The sequence below is a fragment of the Neomonachus schauinslandi genome, chromosome 6 (assembly GCF_002201575.2).
Source record: "Neomonachus schauinslandi chromosome 6, ASM220157v2, whole genome shotgun sequence".
Taxonomy (NCBI): domain Eukaryota; kingdom Metazoa; phylum Chordata; class Mammalia; order Carnivora; family Phocidae; genus Neomonachus; species Neomonachus schauinslandi.
This window is the reverse complement of record NC_058408.1, coordinates 112,400,986-112,417,947: the sequence shown is the minus strand read 5'-3', so window position 1 is coordinate 112,417,947 and position 16,962 is coordinate 112,400,986. Positions and strand designations below refer to the sequence as shown.

Genomic DNA, 16,962 nt, shown 5'->3' with positions numbered 1-16,962 from the left:
CATAGTCTTGTCTGTTTGTTTTGTTTTTTTCTGTTTCATATTGGATTGTTTCTGTTATTACATTTTGAGGTTGTTTGGCAATGTGTAGTCAGCTATTAATCCCAACCATTAAAATTTTCATCTCTGAAAGTTTAGGTCTGTTTTATATCTTTATTGTCTGCTTAACATATTCAGTGTTTCCTTTATCTTAAATATGTGGAATATAGTTACAGTTATTTTAATGTTCTTGTCTGATAATTCTATCATCTGTATTGTTTCTGGGTCTGTTTCTTATTATGGGTCATATTTTCCTGCTTCTTTGTATGCCTATTTTTTATTGAATCCTAGACTTTTACTTTGTTGGGTTTTGGATATTTCCCTATAAGATTTGTTTTTGTTTTAAAGATTTTATTTATTTGAGAGCATGAGAGGGGGGAGGATCAGAGGGAGAAGCAGACTTCCCTCAGGGCAGGGAGCCCGAGGTGTGACTTGATCCCGGGTTGCCAGGATCATGACCTGAGCCGAAGGCAGTTGCCCAACCAACTGAGCCACCCAGGCGCCATCCCTAAAAGATTTGACTTATTCTGAGATGCATTGAAGTTATATTTGATCCTTACAAGGCTTTTAAATTTTAGGTGTGTGAGAGCCTTTAGGGTCACCTGATTCCCCTGAATTACAAGGTTTTCCACTGTGGCTAATGGGAACATAAACTTTTTGCAGCTCTGGGAAAGAACGGTCTAGGGATTGTTTCCTTGCTCTTCTGGGGGAAGTTCATTCCCTTGCCTCAGGTACTTTTTCACACATTCGCTCATCATTACTCACTACATATTTGATGGGGACTCTCTGTATATCCAAAGAACTTTGAGTAGCTTTCTCCTCTGTACTGTGCTCTACAAAGTGGCCACCTTCATCTTCCTGGTTCCATCTCAGTGAGAGAGACTGCTATTGGTTGAACTGTGAATTCTTCCTTCCTGTGTCATTGCCTGGAAACTCAGGCAATTACAGGACTTCATATTTTTGCCTTCTCAGGGATCATTGTGCTGTGCTGTCTGATGTCCATTTTCTGAAAACGGTTTCATAGATTTTGTCCACAATTTGTTATTTTCAGATGGAAAAGTGAAATTGGTCCCTGTTACAACATCATATCCAGAAATGGAAACCCTAGATTCATATATGTGTTATGATAATCATTATGTTCTACACTCTTTTTTTCCCTTAATATAAGGATTGCCTCTGAAACTAATGATCCATTCTTGTTTCTGTCTCTTGTTTTCTTGCCTTACTTTTAACTTGACTTGATCTGGAATTTCCTATTAAATTGAAATACAATTGTATCTATTTATGCTTAGTTAGGATTCTATGTTGCCCATATAAAAAACATTTGAGAAAGTGTACAGATAGAAATTTGGTAGAACCAGGTTGAAAATAAATGAGGAAACTATGTTAAGAAACAGTAAGGAATAGAGCCAGGAGCCTGACGCGGAGCTCAATCCCGGGACCCTGGGGTCATGACCTGAGCCAAAGGCAGTTTCTTAACCAACTGAGCCACCCAGGCACCCTGGTTTCTTACTTTCTTTAATCTTGTCTGCATTTGATATAGTTGCTTCGTGGAAATTAAAATATTAACTGATAGAATGATAAAAGATTTGTACCTTTTCTATTTTATAAGTTTTCTAAAACAACTTAAATTTTCATCTTTATTTAATTATTTTTTAAATATTTTATTTATTTGAGAGAGAGTGAGAGAAAGGACGAGACAGGTAACGTCAGAGGGAGGAGCAGACTCCCAGCTGAGCAGAGCTGGACTCGGGGCTCGATCCCAGGACTCAGGGATCATGACCTGAGCCAAAGGCAGACACCCAACTGACTGAGCCATCCAGGCTCTCCAAGAACTTAAATTTTTAAAGATAGTTTTTATTTGGAAATATTTTCAAAATTACAGAAGAGTTGCAAAAATAAAATAGTACAAAGAACACTCCTTATCCTGATTATCTTTTTTCATTTATTAGTTCTCTTCTTGTGTGTGTATACCCATATACATGCATTCTTGATTTTTTTTTTTCCTGAATATTTAAAGGTAAGTTATGTATATCATAGCCTTTTACCCTTAAATACAGTGTGTATTTCCTAGTCAATTACAGGTTCCCATCTGTGGTAATCAAACTGCAGTAAATTTTACATGGTTCCAGTATTTTTACGTAATCTCTTGTTTCAGTTTTGTCACTTGACCCAGTAATGTCCTTTGTAGCATTTTCTCCTCTTCTGGTACAGGATCCAGTCTAGGGTGAGGTATTTTATTTAGCTGTTGTATCTCTTTAGTCTCCTCTACCTGGAATATTCCCATAATCCTTGTCTTTTATAACATTGACATCCCCTTACCTTTAAAAAAAAAAGCACCTCATTTTGGTTTAGTCTCAAGTTTCTCTTGATTGTATTCAAGTTACTCGTTCTAGGGCGGATACTGCGTAAGTGATGATGTATTCTCAGTGTATCACATCTGGAGGATGTTCATTATGATCATCCAGTCAAGGGCTTGTCTATTCCTCTACAGTGTAATAACTGCTTTTTTCCTTCCAACTAAAAAGCAGTCTTTGAAGAGATACTTTAAAACTATTCAAATACCCTATTTTTCATTACACTATACTCTTAGATTTAGTATACAGGATGATTCTTTCATGATCCAGTGTTTACTGTGCTGGTTGCAAAATAATCATTTTCTATCTCTCCTACTCCCTCCACATTCACCAGTTAGTTCTCAACACTGCTATAGGCATGAGCCCATCCTTTTCCCCATTTTTAATTTTCCTTTTATCAGTATGGACTGATGAATCTCTTTTTTTTAAGATTTTATTTATTTGACAGAGCGAGAGAGGGAACACAAGCAGGGGGAGTGGGAGAGGGAGAACCAGACTTCCTGCTGAGCAGTGAGCCCCAGCTGGGGCTCGATCCCAGGACCCTGGGATTGCGACCTGAGCCGAAGGCAGACGCTTAATGACTGAGCTACCCAGGTGCCCCCCTCTCTCTCTTTTAAAGATTTTATTTTTTTATTGGAGAGAGAGCATGCACAAGTGGGGAGAGGGGCAGAGGGAGGAGAGAATCTCAAGCAGACTGCGCTGAGCGCGGAGCCCAGTGCAGGGCTCTATCCCACAACCCCGAGATCATGACCTGAGCCAAAATCAAGAGTCAGATGCTTAACTGACTAAGCCACTTAGGTGTCCCTCTCACTCTTTTTTAGTGGTTCATAATTCATTACTTATTTTGGAGCTAATTTGTCCTGATTTGGCCTCTTAATGCTGGCTCTCTTGTATCTATGACATGCCGCCTTCTGTGAGCACTTCCTTATTTCTGGCAGAACACAGTGTTCCAGGTTCATCTTGTACCTCTGCTCTAGCCCTGGAACCGGGCCCGTTCTCTGATGAGTCCCCATTCTCTGTGGGGTATGGTATTTAGAGACCAAGATCTGGGTACTAGATGTGCTCATTGCTTCTTGACCCTTTTAGCAGATAGCAATAGGAAGCATGCATGTATATGCATATGAATCACATCCACGTATAGGTTTCTGCATATGCATATACCTATTCTAGAAATCATGAGTTCACACTGTCTCTAATGCTAAACTATCGCTGCAGGGTTCTTTCTTGCCTTATCTCTTAACCTTGACTTTAGCAACATCAACACATTTACTCAAACCTATAATACACCTAAAATAGAAAATTGCTTTGTCCATTCTATTATAATTAATGTGTTCAGGATTTTGTTTAATTTTTTTTGTTTTTGCAATCCTGCACTTGCTCCACCCTATGCTGCTACCCACTGAGGGTATCAGGTGCAATAATGTGTTCGTAAGTTGCTTAGATTGGTTCTGTCTGCCTGCCTCTTAGTCTGTCTTTCTGTCTTGTCTTCAGTGTTTGCTGTTCATTTGAATTATGAATGGGTTTATTTGTTCTGACTTGCTTTCAGTTTTAGGTTTTTTTCCCCTTCATTCTTACTGATTTGTTTTTTGCATATTTACAACATTAATATGCTTCCAAAAGTCACAAATACACATAAAGTTCAGTGAAGAGTCACTTCATTGAGATATGTTCCAGCCTATCACCCACCCTTTGTAGGGAACCAACTTCACTCTTTTCTGCTTTATCCTGCCTGATTTTCCTTTTTATTTTATGTATGTATGTATGTGTGGGGTTTTTTTAAAGATTTTATTTATTCACTTGTCAGAGAGAGAGTGTGAGCACAAGCAGGTGGAGTGGCAGACAAAGGGAGAAGCAGGCTCCCTGCAAGGAGCCTGATGTGGGACTCGATCCCAGGGCCCTGGGAACATGACCTGAGCTGAAGGCAGAGACCTAGCCGAATTGAGCCACTCAGGCATCCCTGTATATATGTATTTTTTAAAAGTAGACTCCATACCCATTGTGGGGCTTGAACTGACAACCCTGAGATCAAGAGTTGCATGCTCTATTGACTGAGCCAGCCAGGCGCCCATATTTCCTTTTTAAAAATAAGCACAAATTTTCTTATTTTTGTTCCTTCTTATATAAAAGGTAGCCTCTGTATGCTTTTTTGTACTTTGCTTTTTTTCATTTGGTAATAATCCTTGGAAATCACTCTGTGGGTTTATCCTCATAATATAATTTTTTTTTAAGTTGGGTTTAGATTGCATTTTTTCCTTAGTTTCTTTCTTCCTCCATTCTCTTACATGTTTTGTACATCCCTTAAATTGTAGTTACGTATGTGTAGGTTATATAAATATACAAATACAGTGTTGGGAAAATTTTGTATATTCACATCTCTGTAATTATTGGGTCCTACTTTCAGTTGCAGATTATTCACATGTTTTTGTTTTAGGATTTGGCTTAGCTAATATAAAAGAAATCCCAAGTAAGTTTCTAAATAGGTAGCTTCTTTTTCTCGGGCTTACCAGTCCTTGTCTGTTTATCTCTGGCCTGATTTCAAGTTGCTGTGTTGTCAGAGTCCAGCTTCCTCTGTGGTAGTGTTCTATCATGTCTGCACTATTAAAGAGTATAGAATGAACGGGAAGATGAGGTAGCGACCCATCCCTAGAAGGCCAGGACCCACAAGGTATATTGTGCTTCTCTTCACACATCATTGACTAGGACTTAGTCATGTGTCCAGCTACGTATTCTTAATAGAAAAAGAAGGGGAAAATGAATATTCTGTAGCCACGGGTATCAAGATATTTACAGCTTTTCTTTCTTTCTTTTTTTTTTTTTAAAGATTTTATTTATTTTATTTGACAGAGAGAGACACAGCAAGAGAGGGAACACGAGCAGGGGGAGTGGGAGAGGGAGAGGCAGGCTTCCCGCGGACCAGGGAGCCCGATGCGCGGCTCCATCCCAGGACCCTGGGATCATGACCTGAGACGAAGGCAGGAAGACAGACGCTTAACGACTGAGCCACCCAGGCGCCCCACAGCTTTTCTTTTCAACTGGTCCATTATATACTTAATGGCATTTTTGGTTGTAAAACCTGATGCCTATTTTAGCTGATATTTTCATTGTGGTTCATTCTTGTATTTTATTTTATTTATGTTTTGGTCTTTTTTTTTTTAAATAACATATAATGTATTATTTGTTTTAGGGGTACAGGTCTGTTACTTATTTTTTTACTATGTTAGCCATCATTAGTTTTTGATGTAGTGTTCAATGATTCATTAGTTCCATATATATTCTAGTATTTTTAATAGTTGAATTGTAGGCTAAGTTGTATTAGTTTTCATAAAGTGCCAAGTGTTGAATTTATACTTTATCATCTGGATATTTTATAGTTTATACTCAAATTATGTTATTTCAAATTCTGATGTGGCAATGGCCTTCTATAAAATGGTTGCTACCAATTATACTTTTGAAGTTATACTCACAAACAGCTGAATGGTAGTATGCATTGTTCTTCATGTAGGTAGGAGTTAACAATTTTTTCATAAAAATAGCAGCCGATTTCTTTAAAAGGTTTTTTGTGGAGTTTAATTAAAGCAGGCAGAAAAGATTTTCAGCTCTTTCTCTCTTGTACCTGTGGATTACCTTCTCTGTGTAGTGCTCTGTATTAACCTGTTCTGTATTAACCTATTCTAAATGTCTTGTTCTTAGAAGTAAATTCTTGATTTTAATTTAGGGATGTCTGCATTTTTCCCTTAAATAATTTAATAATTTGAATATTTAACAAATTATGAAAATTTATTTAAGGGTTTTTTTGTCACAGGGTGGGACAATTTGAGATTATATAGATAATTAAAAGAAAGTTCTAAAGAGCCAAAAGTTATCCTCATCTTGGTAAAACTTCTTCCCTCAAACTCCCTCTACTTCTGCTACCCATCTTTTTAAAAACTCTTTGTAACCTTTTTTTTTTTTTTAAAGATTTTATTTATTTATTTGACAGAGACACAGTGAGAAAGGGAACACGAGCAGTGGGAGAGGGAGAGGCAGGCCTCCCGCAGAGCAGGGAGCCCGATGCAGGGCTTGATCCCAGGACCCCGGGATCATGACCTGAGCCGAAGGCAGATGCTTAACGACTGAGCCACTCAGGCACCCCTCTTTGTAACTTTTTTTTTAAGTCAATAAATTTTTAAGGAATTTTACATGTGATTCCTTCCACTGCTTATCACCATAGTTCCTTCAAAGTTAGAATCATAATCTTCAAAATAGCCCTTTTAAAAAGAACTTTAGTTCAATCCAGTTGTCACTGTCAGTCCAGAGTTCTTTTGGTTGGGCTTCTTTGATCTCTACTTGAATATGGACATACTTCAAAAATTCTCCACCTGTACTCTTTGGGAACCAATTTCTTTAGGGCCCTAGAAATCAAATTGTACACTGATTGCTATTTGGCAAGTGATCTAAAAGTATTATCCTTAATTGTTTCTAATACTGAAAAGTCTTGTTACTTCCACTCTACTCCATGAGCCCAACAGAAAATGTTACAGGTCTCATTGTCATCACTGCAATAACCTGTGTCTCAGTGTAGCCACATTAACAATTTCTTTAAGAACTCATTTAGTTGTAGAACATGCTGATTGAATTACTGGTAAGAGTGCTGCTCTGCTCTCATGATATCCTTGTGTGGGTAAGGCTAGATGAATTCTAATCAGCTTACTATATTTATCCTCATTTAGTACATAGTCTTCTTTAAAACTCAGAAATAAATTTGGTACTGTTAAAAAAATTTGTATGGCTTAAAAGCGGTTATTCCAATTTTTTTCCCTTTTAGGAGCCAGCTCAATGAAGGATAGCATAATATTGTCATTTCTTCTTAGCTTTTGGTGAAGGAATTCTTCTTTCCTCTGTTTTATAATTGTGATTCAATAAGCCAATCTGTTAAGCATGGCCTCAGCATTAAAATTGTAAAAACCCAATTTTTGTTCATTGTTCTCATAGAAACTGGGTTCTCATGGATAAATGCTCCATACGTCTGTTACTGGCATGTAATAGAGTGTTGTACTTGGGGTTTTTCTTGTTTGTCATGCCCCTGGAGAATTGAATAGAAGAGAATAATAGGTTTAAGATTACTAGGACTGAAATATGCTAAAATAATTCCAAATCTTTAGAATGTTGTTATAAGGAGCTTTCTTACTTACTTTATTCTAAATACTCTTCTCATTAGATTATATTAGAGCAAACAGAATACACAAATATTTTAGCACTGAGAAAAATTAAGGGATTTGGTTAATGTGATATGTCTCCTTTTTAAACCAGAATAAAATTAACAAGATTAAAGGTAAGCCTAGTGTAATGGTGCAATCAGAATGACCTGGTTAAAACTTAGCTAGGTTGCTGAATGATAAGGATGATTTTCATCTTCCATGGAAAGTTGATTACTAGATGGTGTATTTGCAGATACTGTACACAGTCACTTTCACTAAGTGACCTTAGCATATGACACAGTATTTTTTATATAGTCTTCATACACAATTCACTTAGAAGCATGTGGAATTTGGAATGATGTTTATAAAGAGCTCAAGAGTCAGTCATTGTCATTCTTCTTACCCAGCCCCGCCCCTTGTGTATCTGCGTGCACACCACATCCAGATGTTACTTTTCATTTTCATTTTTATTATTTATTTACTTTTAAAGATTTTATTTATTTGACAGAGAGAGACACAGCGAGAGAGGGAACACAAGCAGGGGGAGTGGGAGAGGGAGAAGCAGGCTTCCCGCAGAGCAGGGAGCCTGATGCGGGGCTCGATTTCAGGACCCTGGGATCATGACCTGAGCCGAAGGCAGATGCTTAACCACTGAGCCACCCAGGCGCCCCTTTCTGAATGATTTTTAAAACAGATTTTATTTATTTATTTGAGAAATAGCGTGAGCACAAGCTGGGTTGGGGGGCAGAGGGAGAAGCAGACTCCTTTTTTTTTTTTTTTTTTATTGTTCTGTTAATCCCCATACTTTACATCATTAGTTTTAGATGTAGTGTTCCGTGATTCATTGTTTGTGCATAACACCCAGTGCTCCATGCAGAACGTGCCCTCTTTAATACCCATCACCAGGCTAACCCATCCTCCCACCCTCCCTCCCCTCTAGAACCCTCAGTTTGTTTTTCAGAGTCCATCGTCTCTCATGGTTTGTCTACCCCTCCGATTTCCCCCCCCTTCATTCCTTTTTTTTTTTTAAGATTTTATTTATTTATTTGACAGAGAGAACAAGTAGGCAGAGAGCCAGGCAGAGGGAGAGGGAGATGCGGGGCTTGATCCCAGGACCCTGGGATGCGGGGCTTAATCCCAGGACCCTGGGATCGTGACCTGAGCCGAAGGCAGCCGCTTAACCGACTGAGCCACCCAGGCACCCCCCCCTTCATTCTTCCCCTCCTGTTATCTTCTTCTTTTTTTTTTTTCTTAACATAATATTGCATTATTTGTTTCAGAGGTACAGATCTGAGATTCAACAGTCTTGCACAATTCACAGAGCTTACCAGAGCACATACCCTCCCCAGTGTCTATCACCCAGTCACCCCATCCCTCCCACCTCACCCCCCATTCCAGCAACCCTCAGTTTGTTTCCTGAGATTAAGAATTCCTCATATCAGTGAGGTCATATGATACATGGAAGCAGACTCCTCCTTGAGCAGGGAGCCGGATGGGGGCCTTGATCCCAGGACCCCGAGATCATGACCTGGGCCAAAGTCAGATGTTTAACCCACTGAACCAGGTGCCCGTTTTTGTTTTGTTTTGTTTTGTTTTTAAGTAATCTCTGCACCCAATGGGGGGCTTGAACTTAGAGTCCTGAGATCAAGAGTCACATGCTTTACTGACAGAGCCAGCCAGGTGCCCCTGTCCATTCATCTTTTGATAGTTAGGTTTGTTTCCATCTTTTGGCTGTTGTGAATAATACTGCAGTGACCATGAGAGTGCAAATTTCTTCAGGATCCTGATTTCTTTTTTTTTTTTTTTTTTGATGAATACCCGGAAGTAGAATTGCTGGGTCATAGGATAGTTCTTTTTTGAGGAACCTCTATACTGTTTTCCATAGTGGCTGCACCATTTGAATTCCCACCAGCAGTGTAACATGAGTTCCACTTTTTCTGTATCCTTGCCAACACTTGTTATTTTCTGTTCTTTTTGATAGTGGTCATTCTAATGGGTGTGAAGTAATATTTCATTATGATTTTGACTTAGTTTCCCTTTTTTTTTTTTTGTAAGATTTTATTTATTTGACAGCACAAGCAGGGGGAGCAGTAGGCAGAGGGAAAAGCAGGCTCCCCGTTGAGCAGAGAGCCCAACGTGCGGCTCGATCCCAGGACTCTGGGATTGTGACCTGAGCTGAAGGCAGAGGCTTAACCTACTGAGCCATCCAGGCACCCCATCACTTTTTTTTGCTTGGTTTTTTTTTTTTTTTTTAAATATTTTTATTTATTTATTTGAGACAGAGAGAATGAGAGAGAGAGAGCACATGAGAGGGGGGAGGGTCAGAGGGAGAAGCAGGCTCCCTGCAGAGCAGGGAGCCCGATGTGGGACTCGATCCCGGGACTCCAGGATCATGACCTGAGCCGAAGGCAGTCGCTTAACCAACTGAGCCACCCAGGCGCCCGCTTGGTTTTTTTTTTTTTTTAAGATTTTATTTATTTATCTGAGAGAGAGAATGAGATAGAGAGCATGAGGGGGGGAGGGTCAGAGGGAGAAGCAGACTCCCCGCTGAGCAGGGAGCCCGATGCAGGACTCGATCCCGGGACTCCAGGATCATGACCCGAGCCAAAGGCAGTCGCTTAACCAACTGAGCCACCCAGATGTGCTTGCTTGTTTTTTTAAGATTTTTTATTTATTCATTTGAGAGAGAGAGAGCACAAGCAGGGGGGAGAGTCAGAGGAAGAGGGAGAAGCAGACTTTCTGCTGAACAGGGCGCCAGACGCCGAGCTGATCCCAGGACCCTGGGATCACGACCTGCACTGAAAGACGCTTAACCTGCTGACCCACCCAGGGGCTCCTTGACTTATATTTCACTTACAGTTACTGATGTCAGGCATCTTTTCATATACCTGTGACTCTTTGTATGTCTTCTTTGGAGAAATTTCTATTCAAGTCCTTTCCTATTAATCATTTTTTGTTTTGTTTTGCTATTGAATTGTAGGTGTTCCTTATATACTTTGGGTAGTGACCCCTTATTAAGTATATGGCTTGCAAATATTTCTCCCATTTGTAGTTTGCCTTTTACTCTTGTTTCCTCTACTGTGCAGAAGGAAACTTTTTAGTTTGATGTCCTACTTGTCTATGTATGCATTTATTGCTTGTGTTTTTGGTGTCATATGCAAGAAGTCATTTTAAGACTACTATTAACATAACTTTTCTCCCATGGTTTCTTCAAGGAATTTTACATTTTCAGGTCTTATGTTTAAATCTTTAATCCATTTTGAGTTGATTTTTGTGTATGGTGTAAGATAATGGTCCAATTTCATTCTTTTGCATGTGATACCTGGTTTTCCCAGCACCATGTGTTGAAGAGACTATCCCCATTTTGTAGTTTTGGCACCCTTGGTGATGATCATTTGACCATATATATGTAGATTTATTTCTGGGCTCTCTGTTTTGTTCCATTGGTCTCTATATCTTTTATGCCCCAGTTCCCTACTGTTTTGATTACTGTTGCTTTATAATGTGTTTTGAAACCAGGAAGTGTGAGGCCTCTAGTTTTTTTGTTTTTTTGTGAAGATTGTTTTGGCAATTCAGTGTCTTTTGTGATTCCATATGAATTTTAGGTTCATTTTTTCTTTTTCTGTAAAGAATACGATTTGGGGGGCGCCTGGGTGGCTCAGTCGTTAAGAGTCTGCCTTCGGCTCAGGTCATGATCCCAGGATCCTGGGATCGGGTTCCGTGCTCCGAGGGAGGCCTACTTCTCCCTCTCCCTCTCCCACTCCCCTGCTTGTGTTCCCTCTCTCATTGTGTCTCTGTCAAATAAATAAATAAAATCTTTAAAAAAAAAAAAAAAAGAATACGATTGGGATTTTGATAGGAATTGCATTGAACCTGTAAAATCCTGTTGGGTAATATGGCCATTTTAACAGTATTAAGCCTTAAAATCCATGAACACAAGATGTCTTTCCATTTATTTGTATCTAATTTTTTTTAGTAGTGTTTTGTACCTGTCAGTGTACAGTCTTTTGCTTCCTTAGTTACGTTTATTCTTAAGGTTTCTTTTTTGGTTTTTTTTGATGCTACTGTAAATGGTATTTTCTTCATTTTCTTTTTGGATTGTTCTTTGTTAGTTGTATAGAAATGCAGTTGACTTTTGTATGTTGATTTTTGTATCATACAACTTCAGTGAATATATTTATTCTAATGGGGTTTTTTTGGTAGAATCTTCTGAGTTTTCTGTATACACGATCATGTCATCTGTGAACTGATAAAATTTTAACTTCTTTTCCATTTTGGATACCTTTTATTTCTTATTCTTGCTTAATTGCTTTTGTTGGTATGTCTAGTACTATGTTAAATAGAAGTTGTGAGAGCGGCCATCATTGCCTTATTACTGATCTTAAAGGAAAAGCTTTCAGTTTTTCACTGTTGAGGATGATATTAGTTCTGGGCTTTTAATATGTGACCTTTATTATGTTTAGGTAATTTTCTTGTATTCCGAGTTTGTTGAGTATTTTTATTAGGAAAGGGTGTTGAATTTTGTCAAATGCTTTTTCTGCACCAGTTGTCTTGATGGACAGAATTTTATCCATTCTGTTAATGTGATGTATCACATTGGTTGGTTTTCATATTGAATTATCCTTGCATCCCAGTGATAAATCCCACTTGGTCATGGTGTATATCCTTTCAGTGTGCTATTGAATTCAGTTTTCTAGTATTGAGGATTTTTCCATCTGTAGTCATCAATGATATTATTTTGTTCAAAGACTTTTGAGATGAGTTAGAACAATGTATCCTAGTCTGATTTTTCTAATAATAATACCTGCTAATAGCGTGTTTTCATGTCAGTTATTTCATTTGTTTATTGCAGTCCTCTGTTAGGTAGACCACATACTCCAGTTTTCTTATGAAGATGCTAGACTCAGAATTACACATCAATACATAACTATTATTAGTAGTATTACCCATAATAATTAATACTTGTAGAGCACATACTTTCAGGCACTCTTCTGTGTTCTACATATATTTATTTAATCCTCACAACAACCCTTTGTAGTAGGTACTATTATTAACCCCATTTTACAGATGAGTAAAATGTTGAGTAGCAAGTAGTAGAGCTCACTGTTTATCTGCATTTTAATACAGATCATCTGGTTCGTAAGTCTGCTTTGTTAATTGTTAGTTATATTGCCACTCACAGTTAACTGGAAGGGGGTCTATTTAATTTAGACCCTTGACTTGCTCTGCTATTTTGTTACCCGTGGAATCAGATAACCTTATTATCCAGAAGATTATTACTGGACATCAATTTTGTGTGTGTGTGTGTGTGTTCCCCCCCCAATCAGTGCTTTTTTATTTTTTTATTCATTTTTTAAAAAGATTTTTATTTGAGGGCGCCTGGGTGGCTCAGTTGGTTAAGCGACTGCCTTCGGCTCAGGTTATGATCCTGGAGTCCCGGGATCGAGTCCCACGTTGGGCTCCCTGCTCAGCAGGGAGTCTGCCTCTCTCTCTGACCCTTCCCCCTCTCATGCTCTCTATCTCATTCTCTCTCTCAAATAAATAAATAAAATCTTTAAAAAAAAAAAAAGATTTTTATTTGAGAGAGAGAACGAGTGGGGAAGAGGGAGAGAGAGAGAGGGAGAAGCAGACTCCCCGCTGAGCAGGGAGCCTTACCTGGGACTCATTCCCAGGACCCTGGGATCATGACCTGAGCCGAAGGCAGATGCTTAACTGACTGAGCCACCCAGGCACCCTGTATCAGTGCTTTTTAAAAATAAATAAAGCACTTGAGCTTTGAGGCACCTTTCCAGATGTCCTTGATCTTCCTGGGCTCTTGAGTGTGCTTTGGGTATTAGAAGTTGCTTAAATGAGGTATCTAACAGCTAGCAGGCATATGGATTATATAGCTGATGTTAGAGAGAGAAAAGCAGAAAGGAATAGGGAGCTAGGTTTTAAAATTTATGTTGATTCTGCTTTATGTGGTTGTGCCTTAAGAGGCTGATCAAGTCATTTCCTGGGTGTATAAATTGCTTTAGATTACCAATGTATCCACTTTATGCAAGCCTGGTATATAAGAATAATGGATTTATATACGTAATACAGGTGAGAGACCTTATGCTCCTACTTTCACAGCAGGATTCCTTTTAGTATTAAGATTTTTCTAACACATTTACTATGCAAATCTATGTAAACTTTATCTTTTCTTAAACCAGTTCTTTTGGAGCTTAGACTGTGTTCTTGATGTCACAACATGGTTATTTTAAAGATAGTACTTGAAAAAAGATAACTTTGATGTTTAATTGCAGTTACGTTAGTTCACTGCAGCTAGTAAGGGAAGATGGTTACTTTTTTGATGTAGTCTTTTGCCCTATCGTGAAGTATGTTTCCCCACTTGTACTCTTAATCTTACTTTTTGCATGTAGTACTGAAAGTGTGAAGTTTATTATAGTCTTATAAACAGAAAATCTCTAAGGAGATCAAACCATTTATATGAAGCTTAAAGGACAAAATTTAACATGACTTTTGTAAAGGATGGAAAATGTTCTCAGTCTCAATCTCCTTTTGAAAGTGAGGGTTTTGGGGCGCCTGGGTGGCTCAGTCGGTTAAGCGGCTGCCTTCGGCTCAGGTCATGATCCTGGGGTCCTGGGATCGAGCCCCACGTCCGGCTCCCTGCTTGGCAGAGAGCCTGCTTCTCCCTCTGCCTGCCACTCTGCTTACTTGTGCTCTCTCTCTCTCTCTCTCTCTCTGTCGAATAAATAAATAAAATCTTTAAAAAAAAAAAAAGTGAAGGTTTTTGGGGGTGCCTGGGTGGCTCAGTTGGTTAAGCGACTGCCTTCAGCTCAGGTCATGATCCCAGGGTCCTGGGATCAAGTCCCTCTGCCTCTGCCTACTTCTCCCTCTGCCTCTGCCTTCCAGTCCCCCTGCTTGTGTGCTCTCTCTCTCTCTCTCTCTCTGTCAAATTAAAAAGAAAAAGAAAATCTTTTAAAAAAAGAAAGTGAGGGTTTTTGTGTTTATACAGATTTTTTTTAAAGATTTTATTTATTTGACAAGAGACACAGCCAGAGAGGGAACACAAGCAGGGGGAGTGAGAGAGGGAGAAGCAGCCTTCCCGCGGAGCAGGGAGCCCGATGTGGGGCTCGATCCCAGGACCATGGCAGACACTTAATGACTGAGCCACCCAGGTGCCCCCTTTTTATACAGATTTAATTTTTTGGATTTGATTATAGGGGCTTATGGGTCTTTATTCTCAATTCTGAAATTCAGAGTGTTAAAACTGAAAATTATTTTTTTAAGTCATCTCTCCATACATCTTTTTATCTTTTTAAAAATATTTTTATTTAGGGCGCCTGGGTGGCTCAGTTGGTTAAGCGACTGCCTTCGGCTCAGGTCATGATCCTGGAGTCCCTGGATTGAGTCCCGCATCGGGCTCCCTGCTCGGCGGGGAGCCTGCTTCTCCCTCTAACCCTCCCCCCTCTCATGTACTCTCTCTCTCTCTCAAATAAATAAATCTTTAAAAAAATATATTTTTATTTATTTATTAGAACAAGCGGGAAAGAGAGGGAGAAGCTGAGGGAGAGGGAGATCAGGGAGCCCAACGTGGGACTCCATCTCAGGACTCTGGGATCATGACCTGAGCTGAAGGCAGACGATTAACCGACTGAGCCACCCAGGCACCCAGAACTGAAAATTATTTTTATTACATTTATATTAAGTTGATTTGTCAGCAGACTGACCTGACTGAGGTGGAGCAGTTTATACCTTTATCCCAGTTCATGTGAATATGAATACATTTTGCTGCAGAAATCATATATGTTATTACATAGTACTGCTTTAGATTCCCCTGTGTTGTGTAATATATGGTATATATTCCATAACTACTTTTTAAAAAACTTTGAAAAATTTCTTAGTAATGGTAGTCATCTGGCCCCAACAGTTTCACTTAAAAATGAATATATATGGCCCTTTATTGCTTTTCATAAGCTGCCTTATTTCCATTGTTGGAAGAATATGCAGCTTGAATCAGTAGTATGAGGAATAAAGTATATGTTGAATTAACTGTATTGATTACTAAGTTAGTACAGATTGGTAATAGTTGCCCAGCGCACTAATTTTTGATTCTGTGGCAGAATAGCATGGTGACTCCACAGGCATGGGAGCACAGTGGGAATACTAGCCAGGTGTTCTCTCTCCTGCTCTGTCTAGGACACGTGTTTATGTATTTAAGTTATTCTTTGTGATTTTTATTTTATTAAATGAGACAATTTTATAAGGATGGAAAATAAGAAGGAAACAGTTGATCTTTTTCTCATTTCTTTAGTCTCCTACAAAAGCTGTATATAATGCCAGACATTGGAACCATCCAGACTCAGAAGAGCTACCTGGGCCACCAGTAGTAAAACCTCAGAGTGCCACAGTAAGTGAACTATACTTTTTAATTTCATTTTGGTTTAAGCCATTGCTATCTTTATTCAGAATTTGAAAATCTTTAACAGTTTATTTTGGTCTTCCTCACTAAAATGAGAGGCTTTAGTTTAATTCATTGGAAAAGTGAGGATTGTGGACAGGATTATCGAAATTCTGGTGCTCTACTAGTTTATAGATAAAAGCCTTAAAAAATATTGAATCACTTTTTACTCCTGACCCACATCTTAATGGAATTATTGTACTTAGTGTTTTAAGGGTAAATTATTTCATATTTGAAGTTTGTATTAAGAGCTATATTATAAATTATATCCTACATAGATCTTAGAGTAGCTTTGAGTAGTTAATTTGAAATTAATTTGAGTAATTAATTCAGAGAACTTTTTCCTGTATTCCAGTAATAGCTTTCAATTCAAAACACATTTGAAAAAGATTATCAAATTATTTTCTTCAGAATAACTGGGAGGACCATAGATTAATCCTTCTAAGTTAATGGTAACACCTCAGTCATCTGGCGCTGTCAAGGAATGAATTCTTTATAACAACAAAAAAATTAGGGATAGAGATCTTTCTAAAACATTTTAATGTACAGTTTCCTGTGTTCTTAATTAAGTTGAATATATTAAATTCCATTTACTAGTATAAGATCATCATTGTGTGTATTAGTAATTATATACCAGATTTTTGTTATGGCTATTTATTTATACCCTAAATTACAGATTCTTTACTTTAAAAGTTCTCTTGTCTGTCTGTGTGGTTTTCTTGTCCTGTTCTAGCTTTTTGTCAATGCTATTTATGTGTGTAATTGTGGTTCTTTATTCCTTCTAATGATCTTGGAGACAAATAACAAATTGTGTGTGAAATGTGAGGTTAAAAAAAGACTAGAAGGAATTCCTGAGTGGTTCTTTTGTGAGTCTTACCTAGTAGTGCATAGAATTTTAAAGTAGCCCTTTCAGAGGCCTCTTCACACCTTTTTTTTTTTTAAGCCA

General features: G+C 38.4%; 1 protein-coding gene across 3 annotated transcripts in view; it reads left to right on the top strand.

The window, feature by feature from the left end:
* Nucleotides 1–16,962, top strand: part of WAPL (WAPL cohesin release factor) — an 88,224-nt gene that overhangs the window by 43,717 nt on the left and 27,545 nt on the right. For all 3 annotated transcript variants that reach the window (XM_021699873.2, XM_021699872.2, XM_021699874.2), the window contains exon 5: nt 15,870–15,965. In XM_021699873.2, the coding sequence (XP_021555548.1) occupies nt 15,870–15,965 (96 nt within the window). The remainder of the gene's footprint in view (nt 1–15,869; nt 15,966–16,962) is intronic.